Below are 17,256 nucleotides of genomic sequence, written 5' to 3' on the forward strand. Positions count from 1 at the left end.
TGGCTGCAGTGGGAGCCTTTATCTGAGGCTGGGGAAGGGTGAGGGGCCAAAATGTCACCTTGAAGGCCAAGAGAAATGTTTTACTTTATAATGTATCTTTAGTTGCCTCAGCTTGCTTCCCCAGCATTTACACAATTCATAAGGGCCCATGTGCCTGGGACTCGGCTTTGTGAGGGCTCGGCCTGGGCAGTACAGTCAGCTTTCAGCAGTGTAGCTTTCTTCATCAGATGGACCCCTCACAAAATTGTGAGACATTTTGGAAAGGACTGTCTCTGGTCATGCAGAATTGCTTTTAGCAGAAGACATGGTCTCCCAAGGTCCCAGGTTTGGCACAGACAGCTGCCACCAGAGTCCAGTCCCGTGCCTTGGTGGCTGGGCCGTGGGTGACCTGGTCCCAGAACGGCCAAAGGTGGCAGGGGTCAGCTCAGCTTTCTCCCTAGCCCACCAAAAGCACTTCTGTATGTGACATAATCTAGCATGAGGAGAGGCTGGGAGTGAAGGGCCTTGCAGGGTTGTCCCCCACAAGCCTACCATGCTTCCTTCTGGCTTTAGTTGGGCCCCATGCAAGACAGACCAGCCTCCTACAGTTCTCAGGAGGACAGAGACTCAAAGCTACCCTGCCTGATGCTCCCTGCAGACGAGGTGTACACTTGTCCCAAATCTACACCCTGTCCCTTTTCCCAATGTGGTTGAGACTTGGGGGTTCTGGCAGACAGAAGGGGGGGCAGTCCCCCTGGAAGACAGAGTTTTTTTCCCACAGGAATGACCGCAGCTGCTGGGCTCCACCTGTGTTCTTGGTACACAGTTAGGATCAAGTCTCCTCTCCCAACCTGTACCTTCCGGAAGATGGCCAGAAGGTTCTCCCCTAAGGCTGCCACAGGTACCAAAATCCACCAGCAGGCTGAGCTGCCCAGACCCTGCACCCTTCCATCCGGGAGTGGTCAGATGTCCTCTTCAACGGTACCACTATGCTCACTGAGGAGGTACCATTTCAGCCTGTCAGGCAGAGGTAGGGCTTTGACCTTCGCATCCACAGGCCAGGGCTGAAGATAGAGCCGGATGTAAACCCGACATAGGTGCTTGAGGGATGGAGGATAGCTCTCCAGCTGCCTCAAGGAGAAGTGAAGGGCCTGGATCTTCTCTGCTAGACTGCCCACAGGATGGATATCGAAGTTTTCAGGCAGCTGGAGTTTCTGGGAATTCGTCACCATGAGATCTAGGACGGTCTCAGCTTTGCGCAGGAGGTCCACGTGGCTCTCATCTTCAGCACAGCCTGGGTGGGAACAGAGCCTCTCAAAGATGATGTGGAAGCCAGACCAGCAGGATGCACCATGGAGGGAACAGTTATAGGCAGCTCCAGACTCCAGCAGGAAGCGCAGGAGAGGGAAATGCAGTTTGAAGCTCTTGAGGCAGATGTGTGTGAGGGACTCGTGGGCTGGGCACTCGCTGGGGTCAGCCCCATGGGCCAGGAGCAGCTGTGTGACTTGGAAGCAGAAGCGGCTGATCATCTGGGCCTCTTCTTTGTCCCCTCCCACCGTCTCACCAAGCAGGAAGATGATGCAGGTGAACACAGTGTCCCCGTCTTTGGTGGTAGCCTTCACATCTGCCCCTACAAGAGCCAGTCAGGAAAAGAGAAAACAGGAGAAGGTCTTAAATCCCTGCAAAGTAATGCTTCATGTTTAATGGTGGGAAGAAAGAGAAGGGCCTGGGAACAGCCTGTGGACCAGCCTCACCTCCTTCCAGTAAGAGCCGGATATTCTCAGTATTATAGATCTGCACCCCGTCACTGCTGGCCAAAGCATGGAGCAGAGCAGTCTTTCCTATGGAAGGAAGAGAATGAGGAGTGTGGACCAGGAAACCAAGGTCAGGACCACCCCTCAGGTGCAGGGGACACCACAGGATGAGAAAGTGGACTTTGTTTTGTCCTCAAGGATTTTAAGTAATCTTTACACCCAACATGGGGCTTGAACTCACAACTCTTGAGATCAAGAGTCACATACTCTACCAACTGAGCCAGCTGGGCACCCCCAGAAAGCAAACTTTAAAAAGGACCAACTTCTCAGCCAAGGTGGAGGGTGATCGGTTTCTAGTCATTCCCTTTCCACCAACACAGAACCAAGAGCAGAGTGGCCAGAAGACGTGGGATATTTCTGGACACGCAGATGCTGCTACCTGAGACCCGGGCTTAGTCTCTGCCAAGAAGTGCTAACTCTGCCTCAGAATCTGACCACATGCATGCCCTACTTCCTCCTGCAGACAGACCTCAAGGGGCTGGCGTGGGGCCAATGGCTGCACCACTTCCTGAAAGCTTCTGCAGGTCAGCAAAATGCAGCAAAATCTAGCCTGCACACCTAGCCACTGTCCTGGGGTGCTCTGGCTTTCCCTCGCAAAGCACCCGGTGCCAGGTGCCCTGCTTTCCTGTGGGAGGCACCCACCATGCTTATCAGCCGCGTTGACGTCTGCTCCAAGATCCAGGAGGCGCTGCAGGCAGGGCAGGCGCTCGGGCTCCTCACTGGCCAGGTCCAAGGGGCTGCTCTCATGGATCTGAGCCAAGAAAGCATAGCTGAATGGGCCTGGGGGCCTGTGAGGCTGCCCATAGCCCCCCACTCACCACATCCCTGCTTCAGAGCAGGCTGGACCCAGCCCTTACCCGGTCCCTCCGGTTAATGTCGGCCCCGTGGCGCACCAGCAGCTCCACCATGTCCGGCTGGTTTCGCAGGACGGCGATATGCAGGGCCGTGTAGTAAGTGACAGGGTCTGCAGGCACAGACACAGCTCGTCTAAGTCCTATCGGCCCCAGCCCTCTTTCCTGAGGAGACCCAGGCTTCTGTCACCATGAGGGGTCAGGACAGAGCCATCCTCATCAGGTGCCAGCGCACAGGCTCTGGAGTCAGACCTAGGTCAGGATCCTGGGGGCATCCTAGTGGGCGCAGCACCTCACCTGTCTGGGCTTTAGTCTCTTCTGTAAAATGGAACTGTAAGGGGGCCTCTTCTCAGGCTGCTAGGAGAAGCACCCGGAGTGACAGCTTCTGAAGCCTGGTAGTAACAGCCACATCCTCGAAGCCAGTCTCCAAATGACTGACTTCCTAACAGGCCCCGTGCCCCTCAGCTCCTCAGCCCTCCAGGAGCCTAGCACCCTCTGAGCCTGTCCTCAGACGGGGAGGGGAGGCGTGCCTGGCCATGTGCTGTGTCGGCTCAAAGACCAACTCAGTCGCAAGTCAGCCCTGTATGTCTCCTGGCTGACCCTGCCCACCCTGGTAAGAAGGCCAGAGAAGTAAACTGGCTCCATCCCCATCCCCTGGCCCTCTGGGCTAGAAGCTAACCCAGCCCTGTCGTGATTTACACCCAGTGTCACTTCCGTGTTTTTCCCTCTCCTGTGGCATGAACAAAAATGCGAGATGGCTCTGAATAAGTGGCAGAAAATTGCTCTCCCTGAGCTCTGGGCACAGTGCCAGCAACCACATTTTCATGTTAATGGAACCCAGGATTTAGCTGGGCAAGTGTGCTGATCAATCACATGGTGGAAGCAGCAACCAACTCGCCCTTGAAGCAGAGGTGGTAAGAACCATCTGAAAGCCCACAGGGGGATGGGGTTCCTTAGTCACCACCCATGGAAGAAATAAGGAAAGTGGCTCCCAGGAGAACAGGAGAAGCAGTGCCTGAAGGCTTGGCTCCCCACCCAAGGCAGAGCCCCACTTAAGCCACCTATCCACCCCACCCCCAGCCCCTCTGGGCTCCAGCTGACCTTCAAAGTTGAGGTTGGCCCCATTGCGCAGGAGAACGTCGGCGGCCCGGGTCAGTCCCAGCTCGGCCATCTTCAGCAGGGCATTGCTCACACCTTCCTGGTAAAATGGAGAGTGCGCCTTTCTCTCCAGCAGCTCGGTGAGAACAAGGATTCGGCTCTCCTCGCTGGCAACATAACTGGGCCTGGGGCAGGAGAGAGGTGGACCAGTTGGGGTGTGGGGGGGGGATGGCTGTAGGACTAGCTAGCCTGCACACCCTGTGGGTGGGTGGTCTGCTGTCATCACCCCCATCCCCCACCCCCAGGGAGGATCCTGGTTCTGCGAGGGCAGGAAGTCTCTTTGGAAAAAGGCCCGTGGTATAGCAAGCTGGATCTTTTAACTTCAGATGACTCCTTGCGTTTGCTAAGAACTGGGGCTGTCTCCAGCCTCCTCTCCAGTTGCCCAGACAGTCTGGTCCCTGGATTGAGTACAAAGATTCACAGCTATGGTGCTGGGCCTGAAGGGGAGCCTTTGCAGCCAGGTGCAAGAAGCAGACATTGGCACCCTTTCCCCTGACACTGACTGTCCCTGAGCTGCAGAGGAGGCCAGACCAGGCAACCCCCACAGCCAGGGCAGCCCAGGCCCTCCTGTGCTCACACTCAGATGTCTAACCCCCCAGGCCCCAGAAGGCTGAGTGCACACGTGGCCCTTCACACCCCAGCACCAACCCAACCTGTCTTCCAGCACTGACCTCCAAGAGCTGCTGTGGCTTTCTCCAGAAGCTCAGGCCTGCAGGCAGCTCCTTCACAGGCCACCACCTCTGGGTGAGGCCTCGCTTCCTCACCGATGCTCCCTACTCCCCTTAGCCTCACCCCTCTGGGACCCTTCAGTTGTCAGAATCAAAGTCCGACCCCCCACCTGGGCAGGATTCCGACTGTTTCCCCAGCCTGGGAGGATGCCCGGTGCTGGACGGATACACAGCAAAAATTCTGGTACTAGGAAAGGCCACACAGCAGGCCCTTTGCTGCCCCGCCCTCACCCTCACAGCAGCCTTAAAGTTAAGGAAACATCTCACACTGTTTTCAAAACAAGCCTCAAAGCCAACAGCAGCGAAGAAGCAAGCCTGCTTCCACCGAAGTCCCCAGGGAGACGCATGAAACCCACTGGGTTTGAAATCCCAAGGGATCCCAGAAACATGCCTGCTTCTCTCCGTTACACCGAACGGACACACACCCGACTAGGGACCGTCAGTCTCTCTCCTCTGAAGTATGAGCATCCCCGAGGCTGGGGGTTTCCTTTAGCTCACTGATGCATCCCCGAATACCTTTCCCACCTGCTCGTCTATGTAAGATGCAAACTCAGCTGCAGAATTCAGTTTCGCACGGCTCTCGGGTAAACACTGAGGCCCGCAGACTCCTCCCTGCTCCCTTGCAACTGGCAGGCAGGGCCGAGGGTGGGGCATCGAGGCGGAGGCCCCGCCGGCACCCCACCCTCCCGGCCTCCCTGCGCGGGCCTGGAGCACGCTCCACCCTGCAAGGGGCAAGACCTGGGCCAGGTGCAGGAGCTCAAAGCAACGCAACCCCGGCCTCCGCCCGCCTCTGCATCCGTACAGCGGGGACACAGCCACCCCCCCCCCCGCCACGCCTGTGGAGACCATTAAGGGGGGCAGCGCCGGGTCGGCCGCCGGCGGCAGGGAAGCTAGTTACCCGTCCAGGGGCTCCTGCCGCTCGGGGTCCTGGATCCCCAGGGAGCCCAGGATCGCGTCCACCAGCGGCTGGTACTCGAAGATGATCCTCCGGAAGCCGTGCAGGAACGGCATCGCGGCGGCCTCGGCGGCGGTAGGGCGGCCGCACCTTCCCCGGAGGCCGAGGGGCCGACAGGCGCGTCCCGGCGGCCGCGGGCTCCACTGGCTCCTGCGGGACCAGCCCCCGCGCCCCGCCGGCCCGCCGCCCGCCCCGCTGCTCCGCGGCGGAAGCGCGAGGGCCACTTCCGGCCCGCTCCGGCTAGGGAAGCGGCGGGCGGCGACAGCGCCCCCTGCGGGCTGGGAGGGCCGCGGCGCGCCCCGGAGCGCGAGCCGGGGCCTCCGGGCTGCAGCCCCGGCCGAGTGGGGGTCGCGGATCTGCCTGCACACCGGATCCCCGCCCGGCGCTGCGATCCCGCCCCCGCCGCTGGGCGCCGCCCGAGCTCCGCCCCTTGCGCTCCCCGGCGGGTCGCTGCCCAAATTCCCGGGCGTAGAGGTGCCTGGACCCCGGGCGGCGCCCCCGGGTCACACCTCCTAACGGCGGGCCTGGCGCTCGCCTCCCGGCGCAGGTGGACGCCCCCCCCCCCCCCCCCCGTTCCGGACTCTCCCCCGCAGCTCCTGGCCCTGCAGGCCGCCAGCTCCTTCCACTCTCCGCCTCGATGGACCCCGTGAACCCGAATTTCTCCTCCGTAAGACGCGCAATCGTACCCACCGAGGGCTGGGTCGGGAGCTCTGCGGGTGTCAGGGCGGGGCGGGGCCTCTTGCCCTAGGTCATCGCTGCGACCTCCACCTCCTGGAGCCCCACATCGGAGCCCGGCCGCCCTCCGGGACCCCAGAGTCCTTCCTCGAGAGCTGTGCGGTCGCGGTCCCGGCCTCGCACCCCGCCACGCGCCCATCCGGCACCTGCCTCGGTGAAGGAGAGGAGGCCTAGGGAGCCGTTCGAAGACAGTCTTCCTCCCCCACCAAGGGCAGAACAGATTCACCCGGGAAACCCAATCCTAAGCGTCTGGCTACAGGGACCCAGCAGGGGCCAGTCTGCGGCAGGGGCTGCATAATTAATCCTTGCTGTTATCGTTAAATTTACAAGGTTGCTGCACAGATCAAATGACAAGCTATCAAAACCTCCATTGGCACTCAAAACACCTTTTTGCCTCTGCCTCTGTTGCCTGGAAGGGCCAGAAGGAGGGGTGGGAGGGGTGGGCAGCTTGGACTTGGCTGGAGGGGCTCCAGACCACCGGGTCCATGCCTCCCAGCACACGCTTGCCTTGATTCTCACTCCAGGAAAGTGTGTCTGTGTGAAGATTTTACCTATTTGAGAGAGAGAGGGAGAAGCAGGCTCTCCGCTGAGCAGGGAGCCCAATGCAGGGCTTGATGCCAGGACCTCAGGATCAGGACCTGAGCTGAAAGGCAGACGCTTCACCAACTGAGCCCAGGCACCCCAAGAAGTGTCTTTGTGAGCGACATTGAGAAATTTTGCTCACACTGATCTGGAGCTTTCCATCTTATCCCATAAAATCAGAAGATTGGGTACCTGGGCCCAAATTCCCATCTGGCAACAACAAGCATCTGAGTGGGGCACTTGCTCCAGTGTGCCTCAGTCTCCCCAGGTGTTAGTCCCCGCCCCCCAGGGGAGGGGGTTGGGAATGTCTACCCCTCTTTGAAGTGTCCACACCCTGCCTCTCCATCCTGAGGTCCTCAGTGGTGTGGCAGCTGATAGGCAACCAGAGGCTTCTCAGCCCTTCCCATTTGATTCAGGGTCACTTGCTCCATGGCACAGGTCAGGGGCCTGACTTGTCCCTGGGAATGTGGTGAGGAGGCCTGTTCGGATGGGGCCCAGCACAGACCTGGGGGGACCACATGGGCTGAGGCCCACTGCTACCTGGCTCCGCTGGTTTCCTAAGGCCGTCATAGCAAAGCATCGCAGGCTGGGCAGCTGGAAACAGCAGTGTATTCTCTCCCAGTTCTTGGAGCGAGAAGTCTGAAAGCAAAGCGTCAGCAGGCAGAGACTTAGCTCCATCCAAAGACTCTAGAGAAAGTTCCTTCCTAGCCTCTGCTGGCTCCTGGAGGCCCCCGGCTTTCCCCGGCTTGTGGCAGCTCTATTGCCATTTCTACTCCTGTGTTCACGTGGCCTTCCTCCCCATGTCTCCCAGATCTTGTTCTTTCTAACTGACGCCAGTCATTGGATTTAGGACCCACCCTAATCTCGTACAAATTCATTTTAACTCGATTACATTTTTGGGACGCCTGAGTTGCTCAGCAGTTGACTGTCTGCCTTCAGCTCAGGACGAGATCCCGGGATCCAGGATCGAGTCCCACATCTGGCTCCCCTCAGCGAGCCGGCTTCTCCCTCTGCCTGTGTCTCTGCCTCTCTCTGTGTGTCTCTCATGAATAGATAAAATCTTTAAAAAGAAAAAAAAACTTGATTATATTTGCAAAAATACCCTATTTCCCAATAAGTTCACCAGCAAAAGTACCAGAGGCTCTGATGGATGGACCCCCACCCTCCATGGCCCTCTGGTCTCGGGTCTCAGTTTCCTCACTGAAGGCCCTTCAGCTGACAATCTTGCAGCCCATAAAGAGGTCCTTGGTGTTGCTGGTGGGCTCTGCCAACAAGAAAGCTAATTATCTTGTGACCAATAAAGTAACGGTAATGAGTTAGCGGTTACTTACTGACACTTTCTGATGTGCCAAGCTCTGTGCTAATCTCAGTCAACTCCATTAAGTAAATGATGGTGTCGTACTATTTTTCAAACAAGAAAACAGGGCTCAGAGAGGTTTGGAGGCTCCCCTGACGTTGCACAGCTGGGTTGAGGGACGTGGGTGCTCCTCCCTCCATCTGGTGTTTAGGAGTGGAGTGACCCCGCAGCTCCTCTGGGTGTGGACCTGAGCGGGTCTGCAGAAGCAGGGGTAAGGAGCTGATCCCTGCTCTGTCACGGCCCCTGGGCACCACACTGTGGAGCCAGGCCCCGCCGCCTGCCTGTCGCCCAGGCTCCTGTCTTTAGAAAACTCCTTGACCTCTGACCTCCCTCCTGTCAGCAAGGGCAACCTTGTTTCCTCCATCTGTCTCCCATTAAGGCTCTGTCACTCAGAGCCTCTGATTTAAGTTCCGAACCTTCTCTCTTCTTTCCTTGCCACTGCCTCTCACTGCCCTGCCAGCCTAGCCACTTCCTCCCGCCTAATTCCAGGATTCCTGAGCAGCCTGGGGGTTCTGGAGCCAAGCCCCTGGTGCTCAGACTCTGGCTGGGTCTGCCCCCTGCCCCAGGGAATTTGGGAGTCCCTCTGACTGTCTGGTGTACAGAGAGGGCTAACCTTAATATATAAAGAACTATTAAAAATCAATAAGAAGAAGGCAGAAACACTAACAGAAAAACATGCACAGGTGAGTCCCAAAGGATGAAAAACTATTAACCTCGAGAAGTTTAGCCTCTGGCTGACATCAGCAGGGGTAACAGCTGATGTGGGACTTAGCTCACGTGAGACTCTGCTCTATAGCAGTTGAACAAAGCCAGTCAGAGAAAGGAGGTACTATGTGATTTCCACTTAGGAAGAACTGGCGTGTGCGTGTGTGCACCCGTGTACCCGTGGGTACGTAAGCAGGGCTTTGTTGATGGCCCTATGCTAGGATGTTGGTGGCTCTTTCCAGTGCTGGGATCTGAGGAACTTTTATCTCTTTTTGTGTTTCTGTGTATTTTCTTCCTTTATATCAATGAGTGTCTTGCGGGAGATTCAAGACATTGAATCAGCCACAGGCGGGGAATCAGGCCCTGCACACTCCTCCTGTACCTAGGGTCGAAGAGAAGGCTGTGAACGCCAGAGCCAGGCCCTGCTCTGTCCACAAAATCCTTCTCCCAATGCCGTCAAGTGACATCCTTCCCAGCATGCAGGTCACCTGCCCTGGTGGCCCCCCAGCCAATGGCAGCCATGGTGGAGTGTCCCGTGTCCCGTGAATTAGATTAGAGGCTCGATGTGCACGATCTCACCGACTAGTCATAAAACCCCAGGCAGGAAGGAGCAGCAGGATTCCCACATTGCGGTCCGAGGCTCAGAGGCCAGCGAGTTCCTGAGGGGCCCCATCAGGAATCAGGATTCACACCCGGAGCCTGGCTCTTAACCTCTCCCCGGAGCCACCCGTCCAGCCCCTGCCCTGCTCACACGCTCTGGCTCACACACTCCTAGACCCTCACACGCTCAGGCACGCATACTCTCTCACACTCACGCATGTACTTGGGCCATGGACTCTCACACATGGTCCTGAAGGCTCACACGTGTGCGCAAACCGATGGCCACACTCACGAGCCATCCTCACACCCTGTACACTCTTGCCAACATCTTCTCACACAGGCACATGCTTCCTCAGCCTGGTCTCTATTGGTCTCTATTTAACCTCGCTCACATGGTCTCTCTCTCTCTATCACACACGTGCACACACTCGCACACACAGGGTGGGCAGCTCCGGGGAGGGGCTGGGCCTGCTCCATTCCCAGGACCCTCACCTCCCCAGATTCCTGTGCCCACAGCAGGGAGGGGTGTCAGCAGCCAGGTCTGTCCCTTTTAAGGCCCTCGATGGGGACATTGGGTGAAAGGCCCCCCTTTCATTTCTTTTGATTTGGCCGAGGTTCCGTAAAGTGAGATGTTTGGACACGTGGCCACCCGTCTGCAGGAATATTGCCTCCTCTTGTTTTTGGGGCTGCCGCCAGCCTCAGCCCCTGGCATGTCCTAGGGGCACCGAGGCACAGAGATGGAGGGTGGGGAGGATTGGTGATGGGAGCGGGGCCACAGTCATGGGACAGGTCACCCCCGGGGCTTCCTCCGGTCTGCCCTCCTTCGGCCCCCTCTTCCTCCCCCTCTCCCTTCCCCTTCCCCTCCCCCACACCCTGACCCCACCCTGACCCCTGACTCTCATGGCCAGAGCCTGCTGGGGGCAGGGGTGCTGCTTGGAAGGACAAGGCCTCAAGTCTCTGCTCCCAGAAGCTCAACCCTCTGTGGGCTCAGGGGGTAAACTGAGGGACAAGGAGGCCGGGAGGAGGAGGGGACGGTAGGATCTCGAGGCCAGGGAAGACTTCCCTGCCCCTCCCGCCTTCCATCTGTTCTCCTAAGATGCCCCTGACACCCAAGACCCCCCGGGTCGGCTGGCCAGAGCCGGCTCCGAGGGCAGCCTCCCCCGGACACGGTCCCTGCTCCACACGGATGCAGCAGGTGCTCCCTCAACCAGGCAAGTCCCAGGGGTGCTCCGTGAGTGCTGACCCCAGGTGGACAGGCTGCGAAGGTGCTTGGAGCCTGCCTTAGCTACTCTGGTTGCCACAACAAAATACCATGGGCTTGGGGCGGGGCGGGGGGTGGGGGGGACTTACACAAGGGCCATTTATTCTTCAGGGTTCTGGAGGCTGGAGGTGGAGGGGCGTCCAGGATCAGGGTGCTGGCAAGGGACACTTCACCCTGAGCCTCACTGCTTGGTTAACAGGTAGCCACCATCTTCCCATGTGCTCACCTCTTCCTTGCATCCACATGCAGAAAAGGTATGCTGGGGGCTGGTCCTCTTCTTAGAAGTGCAAGAGGGGTGCAAAGGGGGATCCCCTTCTGGAGGGGTCTCCATGCTCATGACCTCATCTAACCTAATTACCTTCCAATGGCTCCACCTTCTACTCCCATCACCTTGGAAGTTAGAGCTTCGATATATGAACTTGGCAAAGGGGGGCAGTGGGGGCCACAAACATTCAGTCCACTACACAGCCCTTCAGCCCCTTGCCCCAAGACAGGAGGGCTTCTGGGGCTCAGGCTCTGGCCTGGCCCTTTCTCAACCTTACCGCCCCATCTATATAAGAGGATGGTGGTTTGGGGGCTTGCCCACATGCTCTCCTGCTCCAAAAATCAGGGGGCCTCCTGAGACTGACCTTTAGCCGCACGTGGGGGAACCATCCCAAGATGTAGCGCCCAGGCCTCTCCCTGGCATCGTCTCACCTCCCAAATCCTGGTCAGCCTGCCTCTGTCTCTCTGGTCCCTGGCAAGCAGGGCCATGTGGTCTCAGCCCAGGCCTCGCCCTCTCTGAGCCAAATGGGTGTGGGGAGGGTCCCTGGGAGGTCTGAGCCTGCCTCATCTCTGGCTGGTCCATGAACCCAGAGTCCTGATTCCAGAGACTCTCCCTCCTGAAGCCGCTGGTACCCCGTTGGCACCAGTTCCTGGCAGGCCAGCCCAGAGGCAAAGCTCAAAGGAAGGGACCACTGGGCCCCCTCCAGCCACTGTAGCCAGGCCTGGTTAGGCTGTGCCAAGGGAGGGCTCAGATCCCTCGGGGAAGGAGAGAGGGCTGAGGCGGGCAGAGGGTCCTTTGTGCTCCCCAGAAAGCCCTCCTCTCCACCCCCCACTGGCCCTGCTTGGCAGAGCGGACACAGAAGGAATCTGGTCCGCCATCCGTCAGGGAGACAGAGTGGGCCCGTTCGAGGAGGGGAGCCGGGAAATTTGATCATTAAGAAACCCTCCTGGCTGTCTGGGGGAATTTAATTAAATTGCTGGAGAAAGCTATGAGAAGACCACATCTGGAACCAATATGTGGGCTTTGATTTTTTTTCCTCCTCTCTCTCTCTCTTTCCCTCTCTCTCTCCCTCTCTCTCTCCCTCTTCCCTCCTTCCCTCTTCCCATCTCACTGCATAAAGGGAACACAGTAGAGCCCCGGAGCATTGGTTCCTCTGGGATAGGATTCCTGGCAGAGGCAGAGAGAATCCCCAGGCAGGGACCCAGGCACAGAATGGGGAGAACAGAGGTGAAGTCTGAGACAGAGACGAGGAGAGAGAGCCGGGGAGGGAGGGCTGTGTGGCCTGGCTGCGCCTGGGGTTCTGGCTGTGAAGTTGTCAGCAGTGACAAAAGGTAAAGGCCTACTTTGTAGACGAAGAGAGTCATTCTAGAGGATTCCAGAAATCAATGCACCTGGCCAAGAGTCGGTCAGGCAGCCAGCATTTATCAAGCCCTTGAACTGCTTGAAACACCCATGGTGGGGTGACTCATCCCCATACCCTGAGGCATAGATCCCCCATTTACAGATGAGAGGGAAGTTACTTGCCTAAGGTCACGAGTCACAATGGCAGTGCGGGAGTGGTGGTGGTGGTGGTGGTGGAGATCTCGGGCCTATCTGGATGCTGTCTAGACAGCCGTGTGGGTCACTCTGATTGTTATTACTTCACTCGGTGGCTATTTGTTTCATGCTTGCCACTGCCGGGCACTGGGCTGGGCTCCGGGGAGGCAGGAAGCTCAGCAGGTCTGGGAGGGGCTGGGTACTGACAGGGGCCAGGACAAGGGGACCTCACCCAGGCAGAGTCAGTGGCGGTGAATGTGGGTCCTGTGCCTGGATGGGAGTCGGCAAAGGGAGGAGGTGGCAATGGAGGCATTGGGGTCTCTCTGTTGCCCTCATGGAGCAGGACCCAGGTGCATTGATTTCTGGAATCCTCTCGAATGACTCTCTTGGTCTACAAAGTAGGCCTTTACCTTTTGTCACGGCTGACAACTTCACAGCCAGGCCCCTGCCCTGCACTGGGCCAGAGTGGGTACCCATAGGGGTGGAGATGAGTGGACAGCTTCCCAGCCTCGTTCCCCTGGCTGAGCCATTGACAAGGGCCTAGTCCCCTCTTGCAGCCACACAGCAATCCTGTCCCTGGTCTCCAAGCCTACCCTGTCCCCCAAGATCCTAGACCCCTTGGGCCCAAACAAGGTTCCCAAGGGCCAGGGCTGTAGGGGGAGGACACGGTCCCCACTCCAGGCAGGCAAACTTCTCCTAAAGCCCAGCTCCCACTCTGCAGCCCGCATAGCCAGGAAGGGGGGTGGATGAGGGGGTGAGGCCTTCTTGACCCCACCCCACCCCAGGATGCTGAAGTCCTACTCACATGCGGTATCCACTTATCCACTTCCCCCTCCCTCTGCAGGCTGTGAGGGCTAGGGGTCTGAGGGTGGGAGCTGGCTCCAAGCAGCGCCCAGCAAAGGCTCAGGCCCAGCCCCAAGAGCAGGCACAGGAAGGAGTAAGGCACACATTTGTGGAATGGGTGTCTCACAACCTTGGTGCACACAGAGCAGATAATCATGTAATTGAAGCTCAAGAGCTTGGCAGGGAGTGGAAAATGAGTCACAGTGAGGCCAGAGAGGATGCTACTGCAGGCCCCTTGGATCCAGTCAGGTAGGAGGCTCTGTGGGTCCTCTGCACATGCTGGGCCCCCTGCCCAGTCACCCTAGACCCCAGCCCCTCTCACCTGCTGAATCCTGCTTCCACCACAGGAGTTAGCTCAATGCCACTTCCTCAGGGAAGCCCTCCTGGCACCCTTCCCCCATGAGCCCCAGATCTTCTCACTGTTTCTCTACTCTCTCTGGGCTGTCTGGGTCACCACTCCATCCCTGAGCCCCAGCCCGGCCCCAGAACTGGAAGGCAGTCCATGACAATGTGTGGATAGAGGTAATGAGCCAGGCATTCAGGTGCCCCTGGCTTGTGAGCTGGGGGAGGCAGGGAAACAGGTCAGGTCCTGCCTGCAGGCTCTGCTCTATGTCTGGGGAGGCCAGGAACAGCGGTGGTGACAGTGGCTATGGCCGTAAGTGGACATGTACCATGTGCTGTGGACCAGGCAGGTGCTAGGGATGCCCAGACAGAACCTTCTTACAGCCTCATGGCAACCCCAGGAAGGGAGAGTGGGTCACTCTTATTAGCCCCATTTGGCAGATAAAGAAGTGAAAGTTTGGGGAAACTGGGCTGCTGGCCCACAGCCCAGAGCTTGAAAGGCTGAGCCTGGGGCAGAGCCATCATCCCCCTGGTGCAGGGAGGAAGGCCTCCAGGAATCCGAGGGACCCGAGGGACTTGCTCTGAGCAGCAAGAGGTAGGTAGGCTCTGGGGAAGGAAGAGGGCGTGAGGCCGAAGGGCTGTGCTAAGACCTGGGTGATCGGGTCGGGGGTGGGGGGTGCAGGACAGGGGCACAAAATGCAATGATCAAGCCTCCAGGAAGCGGGTGAGCAGGAGACCAGGGGCCACCAGACTGCGGGCCATCCGCGGCCCCGCTAACCCGAAACAAACACAGAGGGAGACGCAGGGTCCCTCTCGTAGGCCCTGACAGGGTGATGATATACAGAGTTTTAAATAAATGTATCTCATTAGGGACATATTGTCTGGCAGGAGAAAAATGATGCCCTTTCCCACCCTGGCCTCCCCTCCCCCTCCCCCCCAAAAAAAGGTGGGGGGAGGAGGAAAAATCCAATGCTGCAGCTAAAAAGGAAATTGCATTAATACAGATTGTTTTATTTAAAAAACCTTGACCTCCACTTCAAAAAAAGTCATTAGACATTCTCCTTCTCAAAGGCTGCTGGAGCGGTTATGGGGAGGCCTGTTCATTCTTCAATGACTTACTGTTCCCGCGCTCGGGGAAATGTGTGAGGGATCGGGGAGTAATTTAAGGCTCCCTGCAGAAAGGTGTGTAAATCTTTGCATGTCTAAAGAAACTTTACCAGACCACTAAGTCAGAGGAAAAGAAAACTGGGGGAGCCCCCCCCACCGCCGCCACCACCCTTTTTTCCGTTTCTTGCCTTTGGAACTCTGATCCCTTTGATGGTAAAAATGGTCATATTTCACCCCCAAAATATCAGCAATCAGCGAACTAAGGAAGTAGAAGCCCATGGGGAGTTTCACTGCCGATTAGGCCCTTGGTTTAATTATTTAACGCCTGCCTGGATTGTGCAGGCTGTGAACACACTCGCCTGGCGTGAGTTCAAGAACAAGTTATAAATAATAATAACCATTATATCCTCAATTAAGCTGGTGAGCTGAAAGCCTCTTCCCCCCTCCCCCGCTTCCATCCCCGCCTTGTCGTCAGCCACTGCCCCCACCTCGTGGCACAGCCACCCCCCCCATGCTGTGTGCAATGAGAAGCCCCACAAGCCCCACCCCACTCACCACAACGTAATCACAGCAAGATGTTGCAGGGCCCAGGAGGGAGCTGGGGCAGGCCCGGAGGGCTCCGGAAGCCTTTGTGAAGGTTCAGGGCTCCCCAGGCTTCAGCCTGGGCCCCTGGCCCCTGGCATCCTTCCCCAGACTCCCAGAGAAGGCAAGGCTGCAGTGGGTAGGAGCAGTCTTCCAGAAGACGGCCCTGGAGACCTGCATTGTGAGGCGGGTCCCCAGTTTGGGATTGGTCCTTTCCCCTTTGGGCCTCGGTTTCTCTACCTGTGACAAGAGGGAATTCTCCAGCAGGGGTCGTCCTGGTTATTACATGGGTCCCAGCAGCCCGAAGCCCACAGCTTGGCAGGCAGGTTTGCTGTAACAGGGTGGCCAGCCCAGTGAAGTCTAGTCTGGGATGCTCAGGCTCCGAAGGCGGACAACACCTACTTAGAGTCCTGCCAGTGTGTACGGCCTGGTGCTCTCCCAAGATCACAGTAGGTGCTCAATAAATCACTGTGGAATGAGTTGTTCAGGACTGTTTCCTGTTGCCCTATCTCCCCCAGGAAGTGGGGAGACCCCACAGGGTAGCAAGAGGGTTGCTGCAGGCCTGGAGCCTGCCCTCTGGGAACCCTGCATACACTAGGTATTCAACAGGAGCCTGTCAGGCCCTAGGCCTGGAGACTGGCCTATTCTGGCCCCACTGGGTCCTCAGGACTCCAGACCTGCCTTAGTGTCCCCCTGGCACCAGCCCATGCGCAGTCTACCGTGCTGGCTGGGCATCTCCTGGGCGGTGGGGCTTCAGGCCCCCCGCTCCACTCCCATGCAACCAGCCATTCACGCTCAGGAAAACCATGTATGAGTCCTACTGTGTGCAGGCAGGGCCTGCATCGGCTTCTCCTTTTTTCCCTTCTATGCGAGGTTCTGGGGACACAATGATGAGAGAGGAGGAGAGCAGGCAGTTTGCCAATAGGACAGGAAGCCGAGGCGCAGTGGGAAGCCCGTGCTCACAGTGACAGCAGGTGCACAGCGGGGCGGGGCTGGCCGCAAGTCCTGTCCAGTCCTCCCCCCGTCTAGGTCAGGTTCCGTGTGCTCTCCTGGCTTTATCAGAGACTTTTCTTCGTACCTTCATACCTTTTCTTCATACGTTCGTCCACCATTTCCCACGTGCCAGGCTCACTCCATGAGGTGGGCCCTGTCGTTACCTCCGGCTGACAGGTGAGGAAACAAATCCAGAGAGGGACCTGAAGGGACCCATTCCCACCACTGGAAAGTGTCAAACACAAGGTCGCTGCATCCAAAAAATCCAAAACCGAAATGGGAAAAGAAAGGGCCATGTGCAGGCTGGTCTGAAGGTAGTGGGTTATCTCAATTTCAGCCAGTTACAGATGGGGCTCCTTGTCCTGATCTTTCCTCTCTGCTCATGACTACATTGGGCTAATCTTAGAAAAAGAGAGAGAGAGAGAAGAAAGAAAAGAAAAGAAAAGAAAAGAAAGGAAAGGAAAGGAAAGGAAAGGAAAGGAAAGGAAAGGAAAGAAGAAAACAAAAAGAAAAAGAAAACAAAAAGAAAAAGAAAAAGAAAAGAAAAAAGGGGCACTTGGGTGACTCAGTCCTTTGAGTGGCTGCCTTCAGCTGAGATCATGATCCCGGGGTCCTGGGATCGAGTCCCATGTCGGGTTTCCTGCTCGATGGGCAGCCTGCTTCTCCCTCTCCTTCTGCCCCTGCTTGTGCTCTCTCTCTGTCAAATAAATACATAAAATCTCAAAAAAAAAAAAAAAAGCCACGTGGAAAGAAAAGAGAAGCTAATATACTGACTTGCCATCGGGACAGATAAAGTTACTGTGATTATGTCCTCACCTTAGCTCTGGGCTTCCTGGTTAGCAAGGCAAAAAGGGAAATGCCAC

General features: G+C 57.5%; 1 protein-coding gene across 2 annotated transcripts; it reads right to left on the reverse strand.

Moving 5' to 3' along the window:
* Nucleotides 1-74: 74 nt before the first annotated feature.
* On the reverse strand, nt 75-5,661 carry ASB6 (ankyrin repeat and SOCS box containing 6). 2 transcript variants are annotated; one of them, XM_072778276.1, is made up of 6 exons: nt 5,429-5,661; nt 3,746-3,927; nt 2,651-2,757; nt 2,436-2,544; nt 1,734-1,820; nt 75-1,609 (listed from the first exon to the last, which is right to left on the reverse strand). In XM_072778276.1, exons 1-6 carry the CDS (start codon nt 5,539-5,541, stop codon nt 942-944), a joined length of 1,266 nt encoding a protein of 421 aa, XP_072634377.1. In that variant the 5' UTR covers nt 5,542-5,661; the 3' UTR covers nt 75-941. The 2 variants fall into 2 exon arrangements, with proteins under 2 accessions (XP_072634377.1, XP_072634378.1); XM_072778277.1 differs by lacking the exon at nt 5,429-5,661 and adding an exon at nt 5,056-5,296.
* Between the last annotated feature and the right edge of the window lie 11,595 nt (nt 5,662-17,256).

Source organism: Canis lupus, chromosome 16, assembly GCF_048164855.1.
Source record: "Canis lupus baileyi chromosome 16, mCanLup2.hap1, whole genome shotgun sequence".
In the NCBI taxonomy this organism is placed as follows: Eukaryota; Metazoa; Chordata; class Mammalia; order Carnivora; family Canidae; genus Canis; species Canis lupus.

What these genes read in the sequence shown, in the direction of transcription:
- ASB6 (XM_072778276.1), bottom strand. Translation starts at nt 5,541, where the DNA reads ATGCCGTTCCTGCACGGCTTCCGGAGGATCATCTTCGAGTACCAGCCG. An exon ending in GGCCAACCTCAACTTTGAAG is followed by an intron (nt 2,758 to 3,745) that starts GTCAGCTGGAGC and finishes CTGTGCCTGCAG; the next exon opens with ACCCTGTCACTTACTACACG. An exon ending in CAACGCGGCTGATAAGCATG is followed by an intron (nt 1,821 to 2,435) that starts GTGGGTGCCTCC and finishes TTCCTTCCATAG; the next exon opens with GAAAGACTGCTCTGCTCCAT.